Source organism: Corticium candelabrum, chromosome 21 (assembly GCF_963422355.1).
Source record: "Corticium candelabrum chromosome 21, ooCorCand1.1, whole genome shotgun sequence".
Taxonomy (NCBI): Eukaryota; Metazoa; Porifera; class Homoscleromorpha; order Homosclerophorida; family Plakinidae; genus Corticium; species Corticium candelabrum.
The window spans coordinates 2471552-2491927 of record NC_085105.1 but is presented as its reverse complement, the minus strand read 5'-3'; the positions used below and the strand labels follow the sequence as shown (position 1 = coordinate 2491927).

Here is a 20376-nt window from a genome sequence, read left to right as displayed (position 1 = left end):
CAACGTGGGTCAATTGGGTAGATTTTTGTGTCACCAACAAACTTCTTATTACTAACACCTGGTTTCGGCACAAGTCACAACATCAGTATACTTGGCATCGCAATGGTGACCGTTCCAATCCTGATCATGTCATAGACTATATACTAGTTAGTGTCAAACATTGTTCTTCTGGTATGGACACGCGTGTTTACCGGGGAGTTTACCATCAATCAGACCACGAGCTCGTCGTCTCCACCTTTCGATTTAAGATTAAAACGAAGCGTCGTCAGTATCATCATCCTCCTCTTCCTCGACAGACCAAGTTTTACCATCGGACAAAATATTAGCCTTTCGTGCATCTCTCGCAGATGCTTATGTCAGCCACCATGCTACCCCTAGTCCATGTTTACCTAGTATTGAGGATGAGTGGGCCTCCTTCAAGTCAGCCATTCAGGAAGCCATCGGCAACCTACCACCCTTGCCAAAGAAGAAGGAGGCTGATTGGATCACAGAAGAAGTGAGAAACCTCTCCAGGAAGAAGAAAGAAGCGTGGCTACACCTACGCAACATATCTAGTATTGATGACCAGCAACATCCAAATACCTTGGCAGAGTATCGCAGACTGAGAAGTTTAGCCAAGGTGGCTGCTGACAAAGCAAGGAATGCCTGGTGGAGTGCTAGAGCAGTAGAAGCTGAAAAGAAAGCAAACATGTTACAGCAACTAGGTTGTGGTGGGAGCGTAGTCAAAGAGCTCAAGCTACTTAAGAAACAGGCATACAAGCCTTCATCATTCAACATCCTAGCAAAGAATAGATCCATTCTCTTAAGTGACATTGACAAGCTTCAACGTTGGGCACAACACTTTGCAGAAGTGTCTAATTGTTGCTCATCGAGCTGCCAGTTGGATACTGATGCACTACCAGACATCATTGCTGCCACACCATCTTACAGAGAACTATTCCCAGATGATGGAAACTTGCCCCAGCCCATATCTGAAGATGAGATTCAGGTAGCTATCACACAGCTCAGAGATGGTAAGGCTCCAGGAGATGACGGCATATCTGCTGAGTTGCTGAAGTTGGGAGGAGGCGAAACCATCTGCTGGCTCACTTCACTGTTTAACTTCATCTGGAGCAGCGAGAGTATTCCCTCAGAATGGTTGAACCACCTCATTGTCACTCTTCACAAGAAGGGAAGTCGTTCCGAGTGCGAGAACTATAGAGGCATTGCCCTCTTGAGCATCCCCAGCAAGGTTTCTACTCGTGTTATATTGAACAGGATCAAACCCAGAGCGGAGGCCCTCTTGCGTGAGAATCAGTGTGGTTTCCGCAAGGGCAGAGGGTGCACCGACCACCTCTTTTCTTTCAAGGTGTTAATGGAAAAAGCCAGGGAGTACCATCGTCCTTTATACATCTGTTTTGTAGACCTCCGCAAGGCCTACAATTCAATCAATAGAGCAGCTCTCTGGTCTGTTCTTCAGTATTGTTACCACTTGCCATCTAGGTTGCTCAAAATTATTGAAGCATTGCACAGTAACACTTCTGCCGCAATAAGGACCTATGGTAAAATCTCAGATCATTTCTCTGTATCTAGTGGTGTCAAACAGGGTTGTGTGCTTGCTCCAATCTTATTCAACCTCTACTTTGACTCTGTGATTCGACTTGTCATTACTGATCACCAACCAGACGTAGGTGTGCGCTTGTCATATCTTCTGGATGCTGACCTGGTAGGAAACAGGAAGAAGCTTACATCAGAGGTGTCAGTTCAGACATTAAATATGCTGATCAGACATTGAATATGCTGATGATATGGCATTGATATCTGATTCTTATGAAAGTCTGTCTACCTTGCTGAAATCTCTGGATTCGTCTTGCCATACATGAGACTTACCGTCAACTATAAGAAGACCAAGCCTCTAGCTGTCCTACCTGGAGCTGATACCCATCCTCCATCTCCCATTTCTCTGCATCCTGATTGTGATCCCATTGAGGTGGTACCATCCTTTCAGTACCTTGGAAGTTATCTTTCTAACAATTGCACCTTTGACGTTGAGATATAAACACGGATCTCCAGAGCATCTCAGTCATATGGGTCACTTAACCGCATCCTTTGGCACCAGAGGAAGATCAAGTCTACCATCAAGCTGAACATCTTTGTCTCTGTAGTTCTTTCCACCCTCTTATATGGTTTGGAAACAGCAGTACTTCTGGAGCCACAGATACACCGGTTACAGAGTTTTGTGATGAAAAGCCTCCGCTCCATCCCTGGAGTGTCCCTATGGGACGAGAAGAGAGACACCTCCATCAGAAAGATAGCCAATTGTACAAAGAATCTCCACCATGCTGACACAGAGACGTCTTCGGTTATTGGGTCACATCTTGCGCATGGATGAGTTTCGTCTACCAAGGAAGCTTTTGGTGTGTGCATCACCCCAAGGTAGACGCTCAGTCGGAGGCCAGAGAATGAGATGGAACGATTTAGTACTGGCGGATTTGAGGAATTACAATCTTGATGGGGTTTGGAGGATACTAGCAGAAGATAGGAATGAGTGGAGGAATCAGATCTGGGCTGCTCCACAGGAAGTAAATTTCAAGTACTCTTGTTCCTAGCAGCAGTATCACTAACACCAACTACATCAAAATATGACGTTACCATCACAATTATACATGTATGTATGCAACTGTCTCACACCTTCAGTACTTTCTAAGACAGTACTGACATTGTCAAACATATCTCCACTGACACCAAACTCAAACTCATCAATGTCAGGTTTGTTCTCAATAGGAGCACCATCAACATCAACTAGTTTAAAGTATAACATTAATGGAAAATCCATCCATTTAGAATATTTAGAAAAATCTGTATATTTGGATTTGTAGTTGTATGTACGATGTATCTATCCCTTAACTGTCTACCAGAAGTATGTATCTTCATCTATTAAAATAAATAATCCATCCATCCATCCATACTTGTGTGTAGCCTTAGACAGTAGTGTATTTTAGCCACCATATTCTTGTTTATGTTGTATTAATTCTATGTGAAGTAGAGTAAGGGACTATGGGACTACCCCTAGTACTCATTTGCATAGAATATGACACTATATAGTAGACTGTGGCATATGGTTAGCCAGTCTTGTGTAGTATTGCGTAAACACTGTAAGCAAGCTGCAATAGAACCAATATATAGTCGGTAACGACACAACACTATGTACATTCAAATATGATATCCATCCATCCATCCATCCATTCATTCATCCATATAATTCTCCATGCACACATCTATATTGTACATTCATACAATACTACATACCATCAGGAATACTGCTACCATCTTGCAAAACTTTCAGCACATCATCTTCATCAAGTTCCGTCACACTGCAGCCTGGAAAAATCCAGCACATGCTGGTTGGCCAAACACAACTTCATATGGTGACGTCTTAATGGCACTATGCCTTTGGGTATTCATAGCATCTGTGTAAAAAATACAAGAAATTAGTGTCTTTATTATACGTACAACTTTCAACATGAAGACAGTTATACATTGGATTGATGGAAGATAAATTGACTATCCTGTTCTGCTCTTCTAACTGCGAGCATGTGATGAACTGTCCCGTGTGCCTGCTCCACAAGACCCTGAGACTGGATGACGAGGCCGGCCACTGATAATCTGGCAGTTGCTAGGCCATATTCTAACAACTCGTCGAATGATCTACAAGGAAGAGATACCTACAACAGCTGATCTAGCTAATAAATGAAGTGGGAAGAATGTCATCAGCTCGTTCTGAAAGTACAAATCCATTCCACCATGTCCACTCTTTTGCATCATTGTTCAAATACGGTTTGGTTGTGACGTTGGAGTAATACTGCTTAATTTCACTTGGAAGTAATGGGAAGGTCAGATGATTTTCGCCTTTGTCTTACGCTAGAAAACCAAAGAAATTGTGAAGATGGGGTTGTGTGCTTTTGATCCAAACACTGAACTCATATGATTTGTTTGAATCAATCTCAAAACGATGTGTAATGCCCCACGGATAATAACATTTTCTCTCTTTCCCCTCCACCATCTTGGCTATAGGAGCATGTGTATTATGTGCATCAACACAGTAAACAAACACGCTTTAGCAACAACCTCCAGTATAAATGTAGGGTATTCAAGAAAAATTGAATTTGCACCAATATTTAGTAGTCACATAGCAAATACATGGAATGTATTAGGTTTTGTTTAGCCGCCAATTGCACAAATAAACAAGCAGACAAACAGACAAAAAGACAAAGTAAATACAAACAAACAGATGGACAAACAAACAAAAAGATAAACAAACATCATACACACTATTAAACAAACAAACGTATATATTATTATGTTCTATAAATCTATTTTCAAGTACATAATCATGTAAATAACTAGCATAAAAGCTTGCGGCATATAATTAATTACCTTTAGTGTCGTTTGGTTTCTTTTACCATTCACAGGAGTTAGATATGTTAAAGGTCCAGACAACAACGTATTCAGAACGCCGTGGAGTGTCGAATTTGCGAAAGCTGAGATTCAAGTACCACCTCTTGTCTACAACTGGTGTAACAGGCGAAGTAGAAGCTGAACTAGGAGCTGCAGCAGGAGCTGCAGTTCCAGGTACAGTGTTACTTTTATTTGTAGCAAGAAGTGGGCCAGAGGAATCCCTAGTAGAAGCAGATTCACGTTTTGCAGGCTTCATAGAGTCTGGAGTAGTACTAGACTTAGTGTGCCTACGAGCGATGACCTTTTTTGATTTTGACTGTCACTACAACACGATCCAAATCGTAAGGCAACATATTTAGCATAACGTGGCCACTTCCAATCCAGGGCCGTAGGAGCATGGCCGCACCACTTTTTGTAGCCTCGCCTAGCCAGACCCTTCTCTGCGCGAGCGAAAGAGAGAGAAGAGGAAAAACAAACACATATAAGGAGGCATTCAATTTGAAACCAGACTGACAGACATTCACACACACGTACACGCACACACACACACACACACACACACACACACACACACACACACACACACACACACACACACACACACACACACACACACACACAGGTAGACATACAGAGGGCCTGGGTACGAGGCTACCCTCTTCTTGGCCTCAGATAACGCGCGTTATTGACAATGGCGAAAGCTCCTCATCCGGCTTCTTTCTTTCTCCGCCAATGTCCTGTTATTGGAAAGAAAAACGATACAAGATCAACGCCTTCTTTAAGTGAGTCACCTCACCAGCCTACTGCCATTCAGTTTCACCTTCGAAGCACAATGAGCCAAATCAGGCTTAATAATTGTATGGTACTGCACGTTCACAAGGACCTTACTGATGATTTAGATTTAGCAGAGATTGGGAATAGGTTCGTAGCAGGGTCTGAGCACAGGGAATCACTATTTGGAAAGTTTACTAAATAATCATTATTAATTGGAGCATTGGTCTCTTGCTTTAACGCGCACTAAATTAAAAGCCACGCCCTTTAGCGTGCGTTAGGCCGTACCACTTTTTATTTGCTTCCTACGGGCCTGCAATCTACTCCGTTTGTCTCGTCAAACTGAGAATCCGGTTGGCTGTCACTGTTTGAATCAGACATGTTGAGAGGAAGAATGTAGCCCGTCCATTTGGTCCACACATTTGAATCGTTAGCACTGTTTTTGAAATATGGATCATTCAAGTTAGGATTCAATATTTTTTCTTTATTTATTGTAAACGTAAAAACCAAATGAGTTTACCATGTCAGATGTCTGAAAATAGACGCATCTGTACAATTTAAAGTAGATTTAATTACATTTACAATTTAATTTAATTTACAATTACATCTTTTAATTTAGGTAGGTCTTCTTGTTGCCTTTTGTTTTCGACAAACATGTCTCGCGTCTCGTCTGTACTGTGTACTGAGAAGCGTTGCAGTATCCGTGTGTTCGGTAGGATTTACTGTGCCCCAAGTTTGTCGCATGCTGTTGTTCACAGTTGTGGGATTCACTCAGCTAGCACTTGAGTTCCAAAGAGTAACTCGAAACTAAGACGCTGGACCAATGACATTACGGCAATACGTATGATGACACTGACAAGTGCAGGTCACACGTTGTCACCAAGTGTATCCGGTTCGCAATATATGAGCGATAACACTAACACGCAAGTAAAAACAATTGAAAATTACTGAAATCTAACAAATTGCTAGAATTTACTTCTATATATAGACAGCAAAGTCACACGAAACACGATTTCTAGATTTGTTTTTCTTTTTGGTTTGACAACTTACTATGCGTGCACGCTACAACTGCTCGTAGTAGTTCAATCAACGCTCTAACAACTACTCATTATAGTTAATTCGTCTGAAAACACAAGTACATAACTTAATGGTTGATCGACAGTTGTTCCCCATTACGTCGTACGTATGGGTGTCATTTTTGGAATTTGCAGAGAAGAGGTGATCAGTATGGCTCTGAGAAAATGTGTGAGAAGAGGATTGGGTATGAGGAGAAATGAATGAATTTGTGATCGCTTTGGAGGTACATTTCAAGAATCAGTGAAAAGAATGAAAAATTTGAAATTAAAGTTCTTACAAAGGGTATTTATTCAATAAATGGTTTAGTAAAAAGGACTTCTATTTCTGGTGGTTGACAAAAAGTTACAATTAGGAATGTCGTAGCAAGGGTTGAAGAGAGGTAGTTTGTCTTGTGTTGTTACTGTACTTAGCTGTGCCTCCGGTGGGAACTGCATTACTGTGGTGATGCAATAGAAATGTTATGCAATAGAAATTATTATTATTATTTATGCAATAGAACATTTTGCATAATAATAATATTTTATTGCATCAATGAAATAAATGGTGTTTCATTTCTAAATTATTTTGCAATAATTTCTATTGCATCAAATATTCCTATTGTAAAAGAGGAAATTATTATTATTATTATTATTATGTGTCGTTATGCCCTTCCTGAATGGGCAAGCGAGGTCTTTGCCCCCATCTGGGTGTCCACCAACCCGGCAGGTGAGCCCAGCAGGGTACATGTTTCTGTGTCCTTCACACAGCCATCAATGACTAGCCAATTCGATATAGATTGAAAAAGCATTACGATGACCGCAAACTCGATACAGCACGCCTAGTGGATATCAATGATAACCAGGAAAGCACTGAACGTCATGCGGAGAACGGGCCAGTTAGCTATAGTGTAGTATACAAGTAAGTACCCGTGCATAGATCCCCCTACGCCGATATTTGGATGAAAGCAATAATACATCACATTTCATACTCTTGTTTAGACCATGTTAGCTTCAATTTTGTTTTATTTAATGAAAGCAGACTTTATTAAATTTTCTATTAATTAAGTTAATTAAGCTTGAAATTAGACACCAATAAGGTGACTGTCTTAGTCTAGAAAACTCTTATCCTGCCTCTGGGCGAATCACATTTGAACAGTCAACGACAATCTTGACAAACATGGCGTCTTCTCTGATGTAGCCTCCACTGTCGAGTGTCGTCAGTGGACAAAACAAAGGACACCCACTGGCGACGTTCATGTCACTTCTCGGTCTTTGAAAGGACGACGACGTCGGGTCGGGTCGAAACGCGTCGCATATTTGTCTCCTGCTGTTTTGATCAATAAGAATCAAAGTGATCTTATGTTGGAACGGCCACTCAAGCAAGACATCGTACTCTCCTCTCATTACGACAACAAAAAGTGAGAGATGCGTGCCTCGTCCCATTCCGTCACCATTAAGGTACATTCGAGCACACAATTTGTATCCATTCGTAGACGTATAGAACGGCTGAGAGTAAATCGACGACGTTTTGCCCATCACGGCGTCTCTCCTCCGTCGTTTCACGTCGGTGATCTTCCACAGCAGGACGCCGTTGGTGTTTTTGCAATCGAGCAGATCCAATCTCAGTCCTTGCTCCGATAGTCTGGCGTTGTGCGTGGCCGTCACTCGTTCTTGAGCCTCGACCTGATCGATGAAGCGACTCGATCGAAGAGTTTGACAGTGAGACAGCATCCCCTCCAACTGTTGAATTCTCGTGCTTTGCTTCCACACAATATCTTCAAAGTCTGTAAGTTTTTTCGTCAGGAGTCTTAGGTGTTGCTCCATGCCTTTGACCTTTTCTCGGCATTCTTTCTGCACGTTGTCGACGGACTGATAGCATGCCTGTATCGTCTTGTGTTGCATCAGTCTCTGCTGAGCCTCCAACTCGACCATCTTGTTCTCGATGAAAGGCAGTTTGCTAGCCAGTTCGATTTGGAGCCGTCGATTGGTCTGAGTCGCGACGTCGTGGTCTTCCCTGCTTGTTTCGACTCTGCGCTTCAGTTCGACAACGGCAGACCGACTGACGTCCAGTTCATTACTGCAGCGTGTAACATGGTTGGACACGCAGCATGTCATGTGATCGGTTTGATGGTAGAATTTTTCGCACGAAAACGGTAGGGAGAATGATCTGGCAGTGCGTTTGTAGACAGGTTTATATTATGCAATAGCTGAAAAATTAAGGGAAATGCTGTTACACGCACAGGGTTTCCAGAAACTACAACTAGGCAGAAGTGTGGGTGGTAGGGAATGCCCTATGTAATAGGGACTTTCCCTTTGGTCCATCAGTTTGTAAGATCTGGCGTACGTACACGTTGCGTTTCAATTAACACACGGCAATACGTAGGGTTTATGTATATTAAAGCAATAAACAAGTCAATTTTAGTTGATTAATAAGTGTAGCTATAAAGATTGGCAAATCAAGCGCCACGCCTCTCACGTGATTCGCAGTCATGCAAGCACATAGTCAAGCTTTGAGATCACAACCCATCTGTAGCGTGAACTTGCTCTAGCATGCGTAGATCGCAAGTTCAAAAATTTTATCGTGAATCTCCACAACTGATTACTGCTTTTCCCCATTTGTCAGCACGATCGACATGACGTCGTCGTAATTCCCCTGTATTGCGTCACAGCTATATTACTAGAAACAACAGTCCTTACCACCTAAAGTTTTATCGTTTAGTGTTTGCATGGATCTTAGTCCCTAAACTGCTAAGAATACATGCAGCTGTATCCTTGCGGTCTACAGTGTGTACAACCATATGTCACTATACACTAAAATTTTAGTGGTGATTTTGCACTATAGGTTTGACCACGTGCATGTAACGTATCGATGATTGCAATACTTTGCTTTCATAGCAGTCAGAGATTTCCTCTTCTCTGGTAACGAATTAATTAAGTATGTACGTGTTTGGAGGAAAAGGAGGAGACTAGAGAGAAGCAACGTGAGTGTACTGAACTTAATATACTAGTCTAGGATTAAATGTTAACTAAATTTAGAAAGCAGCTATGTGTTGGAATTTATAGAAATTTAGCAAACATGAAACAATTTAAGCTGCTTTCTGGTTGTGCGGTGACGTCAAGCTTCTATGCGCTAACGGTCCATCGAAAGCAATCTTGTGCGATTTATAGTGCGTGAAAGTGCATGCACCGGTGTGTGTGTGTGTGTGTGTGTGTGTGTGTGTGTGTGTGTGTGCGTGCGTGCGTGCGTGCGTGCGTGCGTGCGTGTGGTCCGTGACCCTTCCGGTCATTTCAATTTCAATTTTCAAATTTCAATTTTCAATTTTCAAATTTCAATTTTCAAAGTTTAATTTTAATTTTTAATTTTCCATTTTTCAAGTTTTTGACAAAGGTTTTCAATCATTTTGCTGAAAAAAATTAACTCGGCAAGCAAATTCTTATTTTTAGTTTTTGATTTTCATTTTTCATTTTACACTTTTCGTTGTTCTATTTTCAAGTTTCTATCTTTGATTATATTTGGTTGAGTTGAATGTCAAAAGAATTTAATGCAGCAAAAATGAAAAATGAACGCAGCAAGAACGAAAATTGAACGCAGCAAGAACGAAAAACGAAACACTTGTGCGAATTACGCAGCAGGGAGTCTGGTGGAACGCGTGCCCTACTCATAACTCAACGCAGTAGGGAGTTGTTTTTCATTCCAACGCGTGCTGCTGATTGGAGTGAATCTTCGACGACTTCCGCCCTAAGACGATCTCTTGCAATTTCCGCTCTAACGAGAAGGGAATCTCCAATCTCAGGTGCGATCAGCCATTGCTGATGAGCACAGTACATATGCATGGTATATGAATTTATCTATTACCACATAGAATTCTAACAATTGCAACAGTCTAACTAAATCTAAAACTCAAAAAATTTAGTAACTGTACTGAAACTCGTTCAAACTCTTTTAGGCTACTCTAGATTAACTATCATTTATACACGCAGTACACAGCAACTAAAAACAAAGATGCCTGGTTTGCTGTTCTACACATGCGCGCGTACGTGCCTCCATCACCTCTGGACTTGAATCTTGAGCTTCTGTCCTTACGGATGGCTCCCTTGTCATTGCAGACCTACGTAAGCCGGACGACGTCGTGTGCTGGCCAAGTACCTCGTGTATAGCTATATAGCTCATGCAGGCTCGGTTGACTCTGCGCCGTCATGATTGCACCGTCGCTGTGAACGAGGTTACTACCCTAGACGCATGAGAAGACTGGCAGAAACGACAGCGAAGCTTCTCCCAGTGCCAAATATGCCACCGCTTTACAAGACCTCCGGCAAACATCACAACCTGCTGTCGGCAGTGGCTTGGGTGTCAGCAGTGCGTAGAGAGGTGGCAAGTTACAAGTGGCCGACGTTGCCGCCTGTCGCTGCATTAGCTACAACATGAAGGTCCAGTGAGGACCACTCTGCGTGACTCTCCGTATACGTAGCTTGGACGAATTGACAAGCTGGGCAAGCAAGTAAGTCATGTATTGCATGCTCGAGGTACTTGGCCAGCATGCGACGTCGTTCGGCTTATGCAGGTCTGCAGGGACAAGAGAGCCATCCGCATGGACAGAAGCTCAAGATTCAAGTCCAGAGGCGATGGAGGCACGTACGTACGCGCGCAAGTGTAGAACATCAAACCAGGCATCTTTGTTTTTAGTTGCTGTGTACTGCGTGTATAAATGGTAGTTAATCTAGAGTAGCCTAAAGAGTTTGAACGAGTTTCAGTATAGTTACTAGATTTGTTGAGTTTTAGATTTAGTTAGACTGTTGCAATTGTTAGAATTCTATGTGGTAATAGATAAATTCATATACCATGCATATGTACTGTTCTCATCAGCAATGGCTGATCGCACCTGAGATTGGAGATTCCCTTCTCGTTAGAGCGGAAATTGCAAGAGATCGTCCTAGGGCGGAAGTCGAAGAAGATTCACTCCGCCCCTTCCAATCAGCAGCACGTGTTGGAATGAAAAACGACTGCCTACTGCGTTGAGTTATGACTAGGGCACGTGTTCCACCAGACTCCCTGCTGCGTAATTCGCACAAGTGTTTCATTTTTCGTTCTCGCTGCGCTCAATTTTCGTTCTTGCTGCGTTCAATTCTTTTGACATTCAACTCAACCAAATATAATCAAAGATAGAACCTTAAAAATAAAACAACAAAAAAAATTAAAAATAAAAATTAAAAATTTGCTTGCCGAATTAATTTTTTTAGCAAAATAATTGAAAACCTTTGACAAAAAATTGAAAAATGAAAAATGAAAAATGAAAATTGAAATGGCCGGAAGGGTCACGAACCGTGTGGTGTGGTGTGTGTGTGTGTGTGTGTGTGTGTGTGTGTGTGTGTGTGTGTGTGTGTGTTGTGTGTGTGTGCGAAAATAACTCTAAATCACGATTCACGCCTAATCTGCTTCCAAATATTTCTAAACTGCATGCATGTTTTACGAGGCTCTAATTTATTACATTTTCTACTATCCTGTCAGTCTTCTAGAAGTACACATGCAACATAGTAAAGCTGGTTAGTCTATATAACAGAGTCTGAGACCTAAGATAATTGCTAATCTTAGATATAAATCATCTTAATTTTAACTAAGAGCATGAAAGTGTTGACGTCGGTGACGTGGGTGACACTTAGATGAGGTTGGGTGAAACTAGGTGAAGAGAGTAGGCGGGATGATCCCAGACCCTCTCCGACGTTGTCGTATTATACGGGAACCGGGCACGACGGAGCCAGAGGGTCTGGTACCGGGCTATATAGGCGCTAGGCGTTGAGGAGCCTCCTGTTCAGCCATTTAATCCGCTCTCTCGTCGCCAATTGTCGTGTAGTGGGCACGACTGCAAGAAACACAGAACCTTCTATTCAGTAGAACACAATAGACGATATTTGGGGGGGGGCGGAGCTCCTAGAGCATGCGCAATCTCGAGGGTAACACGTACCTTGCGTCGATCTCGCTGTACACAAAGTCCACGTTTCCGGGTCCGCTTGTGAACCGTAGATCATCTTGCCGTTGACTAGGCTCTGTAAGTAAGTTCACTACTTACCATTTCGTGCATCTTGTGAGAGACTTTGCCAGCCTAGAGATGCGTAGGAAGCCAATTCTTGAGTACGGCTTCTCGAGGGTAAGACATTGCTGTTCAAGCTGAAGTCGCCTGATTCACACTCTGAACAGATGCACGTGGAGTGGAAGCACAGACTATATATACTCATTGCCTAGCGATGGATTAGTTTTGGCGAGTGAAATCATGCCACCTGGGAACCCATTTGGGGTAACCAGACATGTAGGACGCTCCGCATTGTTTCTAGGCAGTCTAGCTTGCTTCTGTATATATGTGATTGGTCAAGTCAACGTTCTTACTGTGATAACTTGCACTCGATAGGTACTGACGCGGATCAGAGTACAGTAGACGTACACTAGCTAGAGTCAGTTTATTACAATTAGCACAGCAACAGTTATGTCTAAAGTAACACAACACACACGCACTAGCTACTCCATAGCTGTAATTGTCTAATCCGCAGGCGCAGTTGATCAAGACGTGTCTAGCTAGTCTAGTGATCCTAGTAGAAGTGATGTTGATTGTCGAAAATGTCACTGAGGCTGAAGCTGATGGTTTATGTCGGATAATTGAACAGCAAGGACGTATCTATTTTACCTCCACCAGCTCAACCGGTTGAAGGGGTAGAGGTACTCTGGCTGAGCGGAAGTGATCTCGACAGAAAAAGAAACGCATGAGTGGAGACGAGCATGCGCACTCACCTGTTGGTTGAAATGGATTATGCCCACAAAGAACGCGATCTCCTACTATTGTTTGGAGTCAGCCCTGCTGAAGAAACGGACGTTTTGATGGTCAAATCGTACTTCCGTCTGCTTTCCGCCATTTCTCTCTACTTGGGCATGCGCAATAGCCTACCTGCACCGAACTCTACCAGTTCAACCGACATTTCGCTGGTGGAGCCGGTAGACCTCTACCACCTAATCTGGTGGAGATAAAAGAAACGTGCCAGACCTCTACCGCTTCAACTGGTTGAGTTGGTGGAGATGAAAGAAATACCGGCCCCAAGTAAATGAAATAGTGGAACTTCAAAACAAGATTAGAGTTCTCGAGCAAGACGTTGCATCTGCAAAGTCTGAGTTGCAAGGAAAGGAAAGGCATTCTCAATCAACACACTTCCAAATGATAGATCAAGTGATACAGGTTTTGTGTCGAGAAATGTACTTGATACGGTGTGGAGTTGGATTGAACCAGCAGCCAAGACTATTACTCTGTATAGCAAACAAGGAATCAGGCCAAGGTACATCAAATGATGTAAGCTCATGAGCTCACCGCCTTCCATGAAGGGTTGGCTAGGCTAAACGAATTTTTGCTGGCTCTAGTTCGACAAGATACACAGTTTCACAGTTCCAGAGTTCAAGAACGCTAGATGGGGAAACAAGTAGTCCTATTCAGCCACACAGTGTATCACGTTCGGTTACCTCGAATGGGTTTCCCTACCGCAAAATCTTCACCTGATAAAAGTACCCGGTAATGCATCGCTAGTCAATGAGTAGTCTGTCTTTCCACTCCATGCACGTGTATCTGTTCAGAGTGTGAATCAGGCGACTTCAGCTTGAACAGCAGTCTCTTACCCTCGAGAAGCCGCGTACTCAAGAAATGGCTTCCTACGCGTCTCTACGCAGACAAAGTCTCTCACAAGATGCACGAAATGGTAAGTACTGACTTTCTTACAAAGCCTAGTCAACGGCAAGATGGATCGATCTACGGTTTAGAAGCAGACCCGGAAATGTGGACTTTGTGTACAGCGAGATCGGCGAATGTGCGTGTTACCCTCGAGATTGCGCATGCTCTAGAAGCTCCGCCCTAATATCGTCTATTGAAACTCTAGTTTTGCAAACAAGCCTCTTTTAGGCTATTTGTCTGCCTCTAGATAATATATTGTTGCTCTTACATCCACTAGTGCACTACCAATACAAGTATACTACATGCATACACCACTACTCTAGAGTTGCAAGATAAATGCCGCCTAAAACATACTGCTGTGCTCTAATAACAACGCAAGTTCAAGATTGCAATATCGCAATTGTATAAATTAGTTTATATTGGCCAAGCCGGCGCTTGGGAGCCGTCAAATTCAAGAGCAGGAGCGTTGCCTGCGACCAAACGATGACTTTGTCCTCCGATTTCTTCCTTACATTCGGGACATCTGCTTCTTTCGTCTGCACCCCCGCAATCTCCAATAGCGTAAACATGTCCGTTTCGACATTTGTACCAATGACCCGGTTTAAAGCCCATAGCGCGCACTATCTCAAGTTTTTCCGCCTTCGATAAGCCAAACACACTGTAAGTATCAGACAAGCGCTTGATTATCTTTCGTATTGCCTTCGTGTCTTCACGCGTCCTCTTCCGTTTGTCCTTCAGACCATCTTCAACCACACGAACATATAACTTGTCGTGGGTAGTGAGCTGACCCAATCGAGGCCTGAGTTTTTCCATAAGGATCCGAAAGTTTAACTCCAATTCGACTTTCTCCATCATCAACTGTATGTCTCCCAGCTGTTGTTCGCTCAGAACAGGTCTCATGAGAAATGTGACCAGCTCATTGAGATCAGCTAGCAGTTTCTGACAAACTGGCTGTAAACGGTATCCATTCTCAGTCTGCGTCTTGTCGATCTTGTTAGCTACATCGACAATGGATGGTAAGAACTGAATCTGATTTTGAATAGTAGTCACTTCTTCTACAGTCCGCCGATCGCGCAAACGTTGAAGAATTTTTCCTGATGGACTTTCATCCTCCAAGACCGTATTGTCGATGAAGAACTCATTGCGTTCTAAACCGAGATCAAAATTATCCAAAATTCTTCTGCGATAGCTTTCCCGCGAAGTAACCTGATATTTGAACAATGTACAGACTTGCAACTGTCCTGCCAGTTGGACTGCCTCTCTTGTCAGTTGCCTGACCGTTATCTCCATCTCTTGCTCTTGATCTAACATCCTCCGCTTTACCATCTCGATATCTTGCAGCGCCTGTTTCACGACATTCCCGTAACGAAGACTTCGTCTCACTGCGATTTTACAACGCGGACATTGCTTTAGCCCTATATTAACTCCACCCTCTTCGTTTTCTTCTTTTGAATCCATCCAGCGATCGAGACCTTTCACTTCAAATATGTGACCACAGTCTTCCAATTGAAGAAACCGTGCCTTCGGATCGTCTTCATCTCCAAAGAATATTTCCGCCACTTTCTCAAAGTGGCACAGTCGGCACAGACTTGGACATTTCTCTCCACATAAACCAATGCAATCATGACCACATTTCAGAATTCGTTGACATGGTATGTTACAACGTGGACGATCGCAAGGTTCTCCGCATAGTTTAGTGCAAGCATAGTGGGCACACTCCCACTGGCAAGGCTCTTGGCACGGATCACACAGTTCTCCGCATTCTCTGTGACACTTGCTGTGAACGCACGCGTTTTCGCAGCTCCGGCTGCAAGGAGGACAATTCTTGGTGCACGGGTATTCGCATGCGTGCGAGCAGACGAGTGTTCTGCCACAACACGATCGGCAAGCTATGTGTAGCCTCCCTTCACAACATTTCCCGCATGTTCCGACACAAGGGTGCTCGCATTCGAGCATATCACTGCACGGTTCTGGACACAAATACGTCGCCTGTTCGTAGCAACGCACATTAGCCGTGTGCCCGCATGGCCACGTCTTGGATACCATCTCCAAACATTTCTTTGTGCAATCTTTATCACCACACTTGTTGCTGCACAAGTGCCCGCAGGCGAGTATAGTAGAGCAAGGACCTAAGCAACGAAACTGAAGTGGACTGTCGCCACATGGAATAGATTGGATGTGATTGCATCTCGGTACGATCTTGTTCACTGGAACAGTGCATTTTCCACACTCTTGGTAGCATTTATTCTGGCACTGGTGCCCACTTCCACACTTCTTTACGCATTTTTTGCGACACTTATATCGCACGTGTTGCCGATCGTATGGATGACACGCAAGAGCACAGACGTGTCCGCAAGCAAGTCTAAACTCGCAGGGTCGCGTGCATCCGCCCTCCGGCGCATTCTTGAAGTCGGTCGACTGACACGCAAAAAAAGAAGTATCGGGATGGACTTGACAGCACAGTTCCAAGCCTGGACCCACTATTCCATTATTCCTCATTTCTTGAACAATTTTCCTCCAAAGCTCGCTTTCCTTAGCCAACAGTGTCATGTTGCCAATGCAATAAAATCCTTTCTTTGCTCGCGAAAGCGCAACACAGACTCGATTAGACGTTTTGAGGAATCCGATTTTACCTTGGACGTTGCTTCTGACCAGAGACAAGATGATGACGTCGTTCTCCTCGCCTTGATAATTGTCGACGGCTGTGATGCGGACACCGTTGTATGTCGCCTTTGGCATAAATTTCTTGAGACTGAGAACCTGGCCAGTGTAAGTCGTAAGTACGGTAATCTTATTCGATGAAATTCCTTGTAGCATCAAGTAACGACAAAGTCCAGCCACAAAACTCGCCTCGTGAATATTAAAGTGACTTTTCAAGTCCTCGTTTTCGTTTTCTGTTTGGTTGTGTTCGATGAAGAACATATTGTGTTTCACTCCTGCGATGTTCTCGTACTCGTAGACCGATTCGTGGTTCCGTAATCCGTTGTAGATTGGTTTCATCAACTCGGCGATCTCCGGTCGCATCCGATGCTGTACATCTAATCGTGCGCACGGCATTCCATTATTGATCATTCTCTCGAACAGCGAGACGTCTAACTTGTATTCCTTCGCTAGTCGAAAGACGTGAGGATTGGGACGAAGTTGTTGGTGATCGCCGATGAGAATCAAATGTTCGGCAGATGCTGATAATGTTGTGACGATATGAGCTTCGTAGACTTCTGCTGCTTCTTCGACGACGATTATCTTGGGCTTTACTTCGAGGAGAAGACGGTGGTGTTTGGCCGCTCCCGTCGTCGTCATACCGATAATGGTCGCTCCCTTGAGGACGTGCAAGCTTTCTTGTTCGTCAATTTCGTTGAGTCGCTCTGCTGCTGCTTCAAACTCTGCGGAAAGCGTTGCCATAATTTCCTGAAAGTAGTCCTTTCTTTTCTGCATCCAGTAGTTGTAAAGTCGCCAGCGGTTGTTTTGATCAAGGTCCCATATGTTTTCTACCATGTCAACTTCTTCCTGTGTCATTGGTTGTGTGGAAAGCCCTTTGTGCACCTTTCGGTTTCTCCTCTTTCTATCTATTGCAACTATCCAATCCTGATCGTTTTCTGCAAGTTCACTGTCTGGTTCTGCTTCTGGAATGCCTTGAAACAGTTCGTCCACAATGACGGCGTTGGCCTCTTCCTCTTGATTAGCAGCGTTTTCAGCATCGTTCTCGGGTGCCCTTGCATCTTCCAAATGAGCAAACTCTTCGCCTTCCATTCTTCTCTGTGCTTCTAGAAGTTTTGCCTCATCATCATCAGCGTCAGCTTCTGCGGATTCAGATTCCTGCTCACTAGCTTGGCCGTTGTCAGCTGCAGCTGCTTCAGGCTTATCGTTCCCCGGAGTTCCTCGGTTTGGATCAACGGAGATTTGAGAATCGAAACAGACAATACGAAGCCACTCATCAAGAAGACTGTAGCCTATACGCGAAAATTGGCCCCTGTCATTCAATTGAATAGCCAACTCACAACAAGGTATTCCACTTATGGATTTGACACCAATTACACCTCGTCGTTCAAGGTTAGTCAGAGTTTCCTTCATAGCATCTTGCATTTTGTGCATTTCATAACGCTGCTTCTTTTGGTTATGAAATATGACGCCCGGAATTGCATGGTCTTGTCTCTCTCTACGAGTAATAGCGTTCAGATTTAAATTCTTCAAGACCTCGCTTTCACTACGACCGCCAACTCTTATGACACCAGTTTTATGAAACTCTAAGACTCCTTCCAAGAACTGGTCCAGAGCGTGATTTGTGTAGCAAACGACCAAAATCGGAGATGTACGAGCGGGATCCCATACATGACGGTTCTCAATCAATGCTCTCATAACCTTGAGACCCAGATAAGTCTTTCCAGTACCTGGCGGTCCTTGTATCAAAGCAAACTCTCTCGTCATTGCAGTCTTTATGGCAGCAAGTTGCGATTCGTCCAATTCGACTTTAACGCAAGGCGGCCAAGCATCCCAATCGGTGACGGTCACCCGCCTGGCTCGAGAATCGTTGCATCCCAGCGCGCTTCTCAAATCCATTACGGGAACCTCACCATCACGGTGTTCCGGACGAAGATAACGAGGAGGATGTGCACTGTTCTTCTCACACTTTACTATGTAGAATTGCAAAGGAAGTTCAAGCGTAATGTGCTGAAGTCTATGGAGCACGTGGCGATAAGCCTCAAAGTAAGCGGGTGACTCAGCAAACGTGTATAACTGACCAGCTTGCATGTCCTTCACGTCATCTAGACCGTTCATGAAACGCACCTCGATGATCCCTTTCTTCAAATCTTCAACGTTTCTGTTAGACACGACCGCAAACTTCATCGTCTTGAAATGGTCGTTTGAGAAACATAACAACGAGCCAAAGATCAATCGTCGAGAGTAACTCCAGTTTACTCGACGTAAATGAGACACGTCAAATACAATCTTATGCGTTAGGCCACTGAACGTGCAAACTGGTTGACTGATCCACGCATTACGGTACAACCGGAGATCATTTGGGCTGCCTCTCTTGCGCCTGACGTCATCCTCTGGAAGAGTGGCAATGCCCTCTCGCAACGGTCCGACAAAGTCTTCTCTCAACAAACGAAACTGTACGTCCAAGTATTGGTCGAGGTCTTTAAAAGCACCATCGACGATATTTGGTCTCAGAAAAGGCCTTTGGTTTTTAGCCAGTTCCTCACTTGTAGGGACTACTTCAACAGCCCGGAAGTCATCAGGGGGATCTTCCAGTCTCAATGCTTGAGGCAGAGAGCTATGCAGCTGTCTTAATTCTCTTTGCATAACACAGTCATCGCTGGCTTTCACGAGGTCAGTTACCCGTTCAATCAAACCGCTCGGTAGTGGTATGTCTGAAGCAGACAGTTGATCGACGGTCAGCTTCAGTTTGTCCAGTACCACAATTTCATCTGCTTGACTTGGAAATCGCTCTAGCATTACATTGACCAGAGTAACAATACTCTCCACGTCTTCCACGACCTCACCAACTGTTGTGTACATCAAGACTTCAGGCCGGCTAAGTGTTGAGAGGTACCTCTTCAAATGGTTACGAAAAAACTCTGAGTGAAGCATACAAGCCAGCATGTCATTTAGCATTTGATTCATCGTACTTGCACAGCCCTTTGCAAACAAACCTAAGATGAGTCTAAGACGATCACGATTGCCTACATTTCCAGAGTTAAGTAGGCGACTGAAACTATCTGGTTTCATCGAAACCTGTAGAGTGATCTCCCGGGGACTGCTTTCTTTCAGTTCGCGTAAGAAACGATCGCTAATGGTAAATGTTCTGGTGACGCCACTTACGTCATGAGTTCCTTCTCTTCCTCTCCCTGTTCCTCTTCCTCGTACTCTACCGCCTCTATATTCACCTCTATACGCTTGCTGATTGCCTCGTCCTCGTCCTCGTTCTCCTCGGGCTCCACGTCCACGCCGGTGACCTCCATCATGTTGTTCTTCAACGACGTACCCGTTCAATTGTTGGTAGTTGTACTGTCGCTCTCTGTTTGCTTCGGTTCCTTCCACAGGATGTCGTCGACGTCCTCGGTCTCCGCCGCATCCTCTTCCTCTTTGTCCTCGATAGCGACCAGCACGACGACCGCGAGCACCACCTTGCTGTGGTAAATAATCCATTCACCGACTCGCGTGTACGACTTCAGGCTCCGTATGTATACAAAGAACGTACAAAAGACTGCTTTCTAGTTCAATGAGATGACGTTTGCAGTATTGCCCCTTATAATTTGTACATTACAATGCCAAGTAATTACGTCAACAATAAATCCCAGCGAGCCAAGGGAATCCCCAAACGGTTTCCTTGTTGACTTTAAAGCTCGCTATCTCTGGTTTCCACCGATTCCTTTCATTTTACTGCGTTCATCGTAAAGAGGCACGCGTGT

The 20376-nt window shown here is 43.9% G+C and overlaps 3 protein-coding genes across 3 annotated transcripts in view; all 3 read right to left on the bottom strand.

The window, feature by feature from the left end:
- Positions 1-7262: 7262 nt before the first annotated feature.
- LOC134196543 (TNF receptor-associated factor 3-like) lies at positions 7263-8410 on the bottom strand. The gene has a single exon (XM_062665697.1). The coding sequence runs from the start codon at positions 8376-8378 to the stop codon at positions 7386-7388; it is 993 nt and encodes a 330-aa protein (XP_062521681.1). The 5' UTR covers positions 8379-8410; the 3' UTR covers positions 7263-7385.
- A 2612-nt stretch (positions 8411-11022) lies between these two features.
- The window catches only part of LOC134196642 (uncharacterized), an 11151-nt gene continuing 1797 nt past the window's right edge, over positions 11023-20376 (bottom strand). The window contains exon 4 of the mRNA XM_062665847.1: positions 11023-11430. The gene's annotated coding sequence lies outside the window, so the exon portion shown is untranslated. The remainder of the gene's footprint in view (positions 11431-20376) is intronic.
- Positions 14158-20376, bottom strand: part of LOC134196389 (NFX1-type zinc finger-containing protein 1-like) — a 6398-nt gene continuing 179 nt past the window's right edge. Inside the window, exon 1 of the mRNA XM_062665503.1 lies at positions 14158-20376. This exon is cut by the window's right edge and continues 179 nt beyond it. Coding sequence (XP_062521487.1) covers positions 14378-20113 — 5736 coding nt within the window. The 5' untranslated portion in view covers positions 20114-20376 and the 3' untranslated portion in view covers positions 14158-14377.

Coding starts and splice junctions, on each gene's coding strand:
- LOC134196543 (XM_062665697.1), bottom strand. CDS start 8,378: ATGACATGCTGCGTGTCCAACCATGTTACACGCTGCAGTAATGAACTG.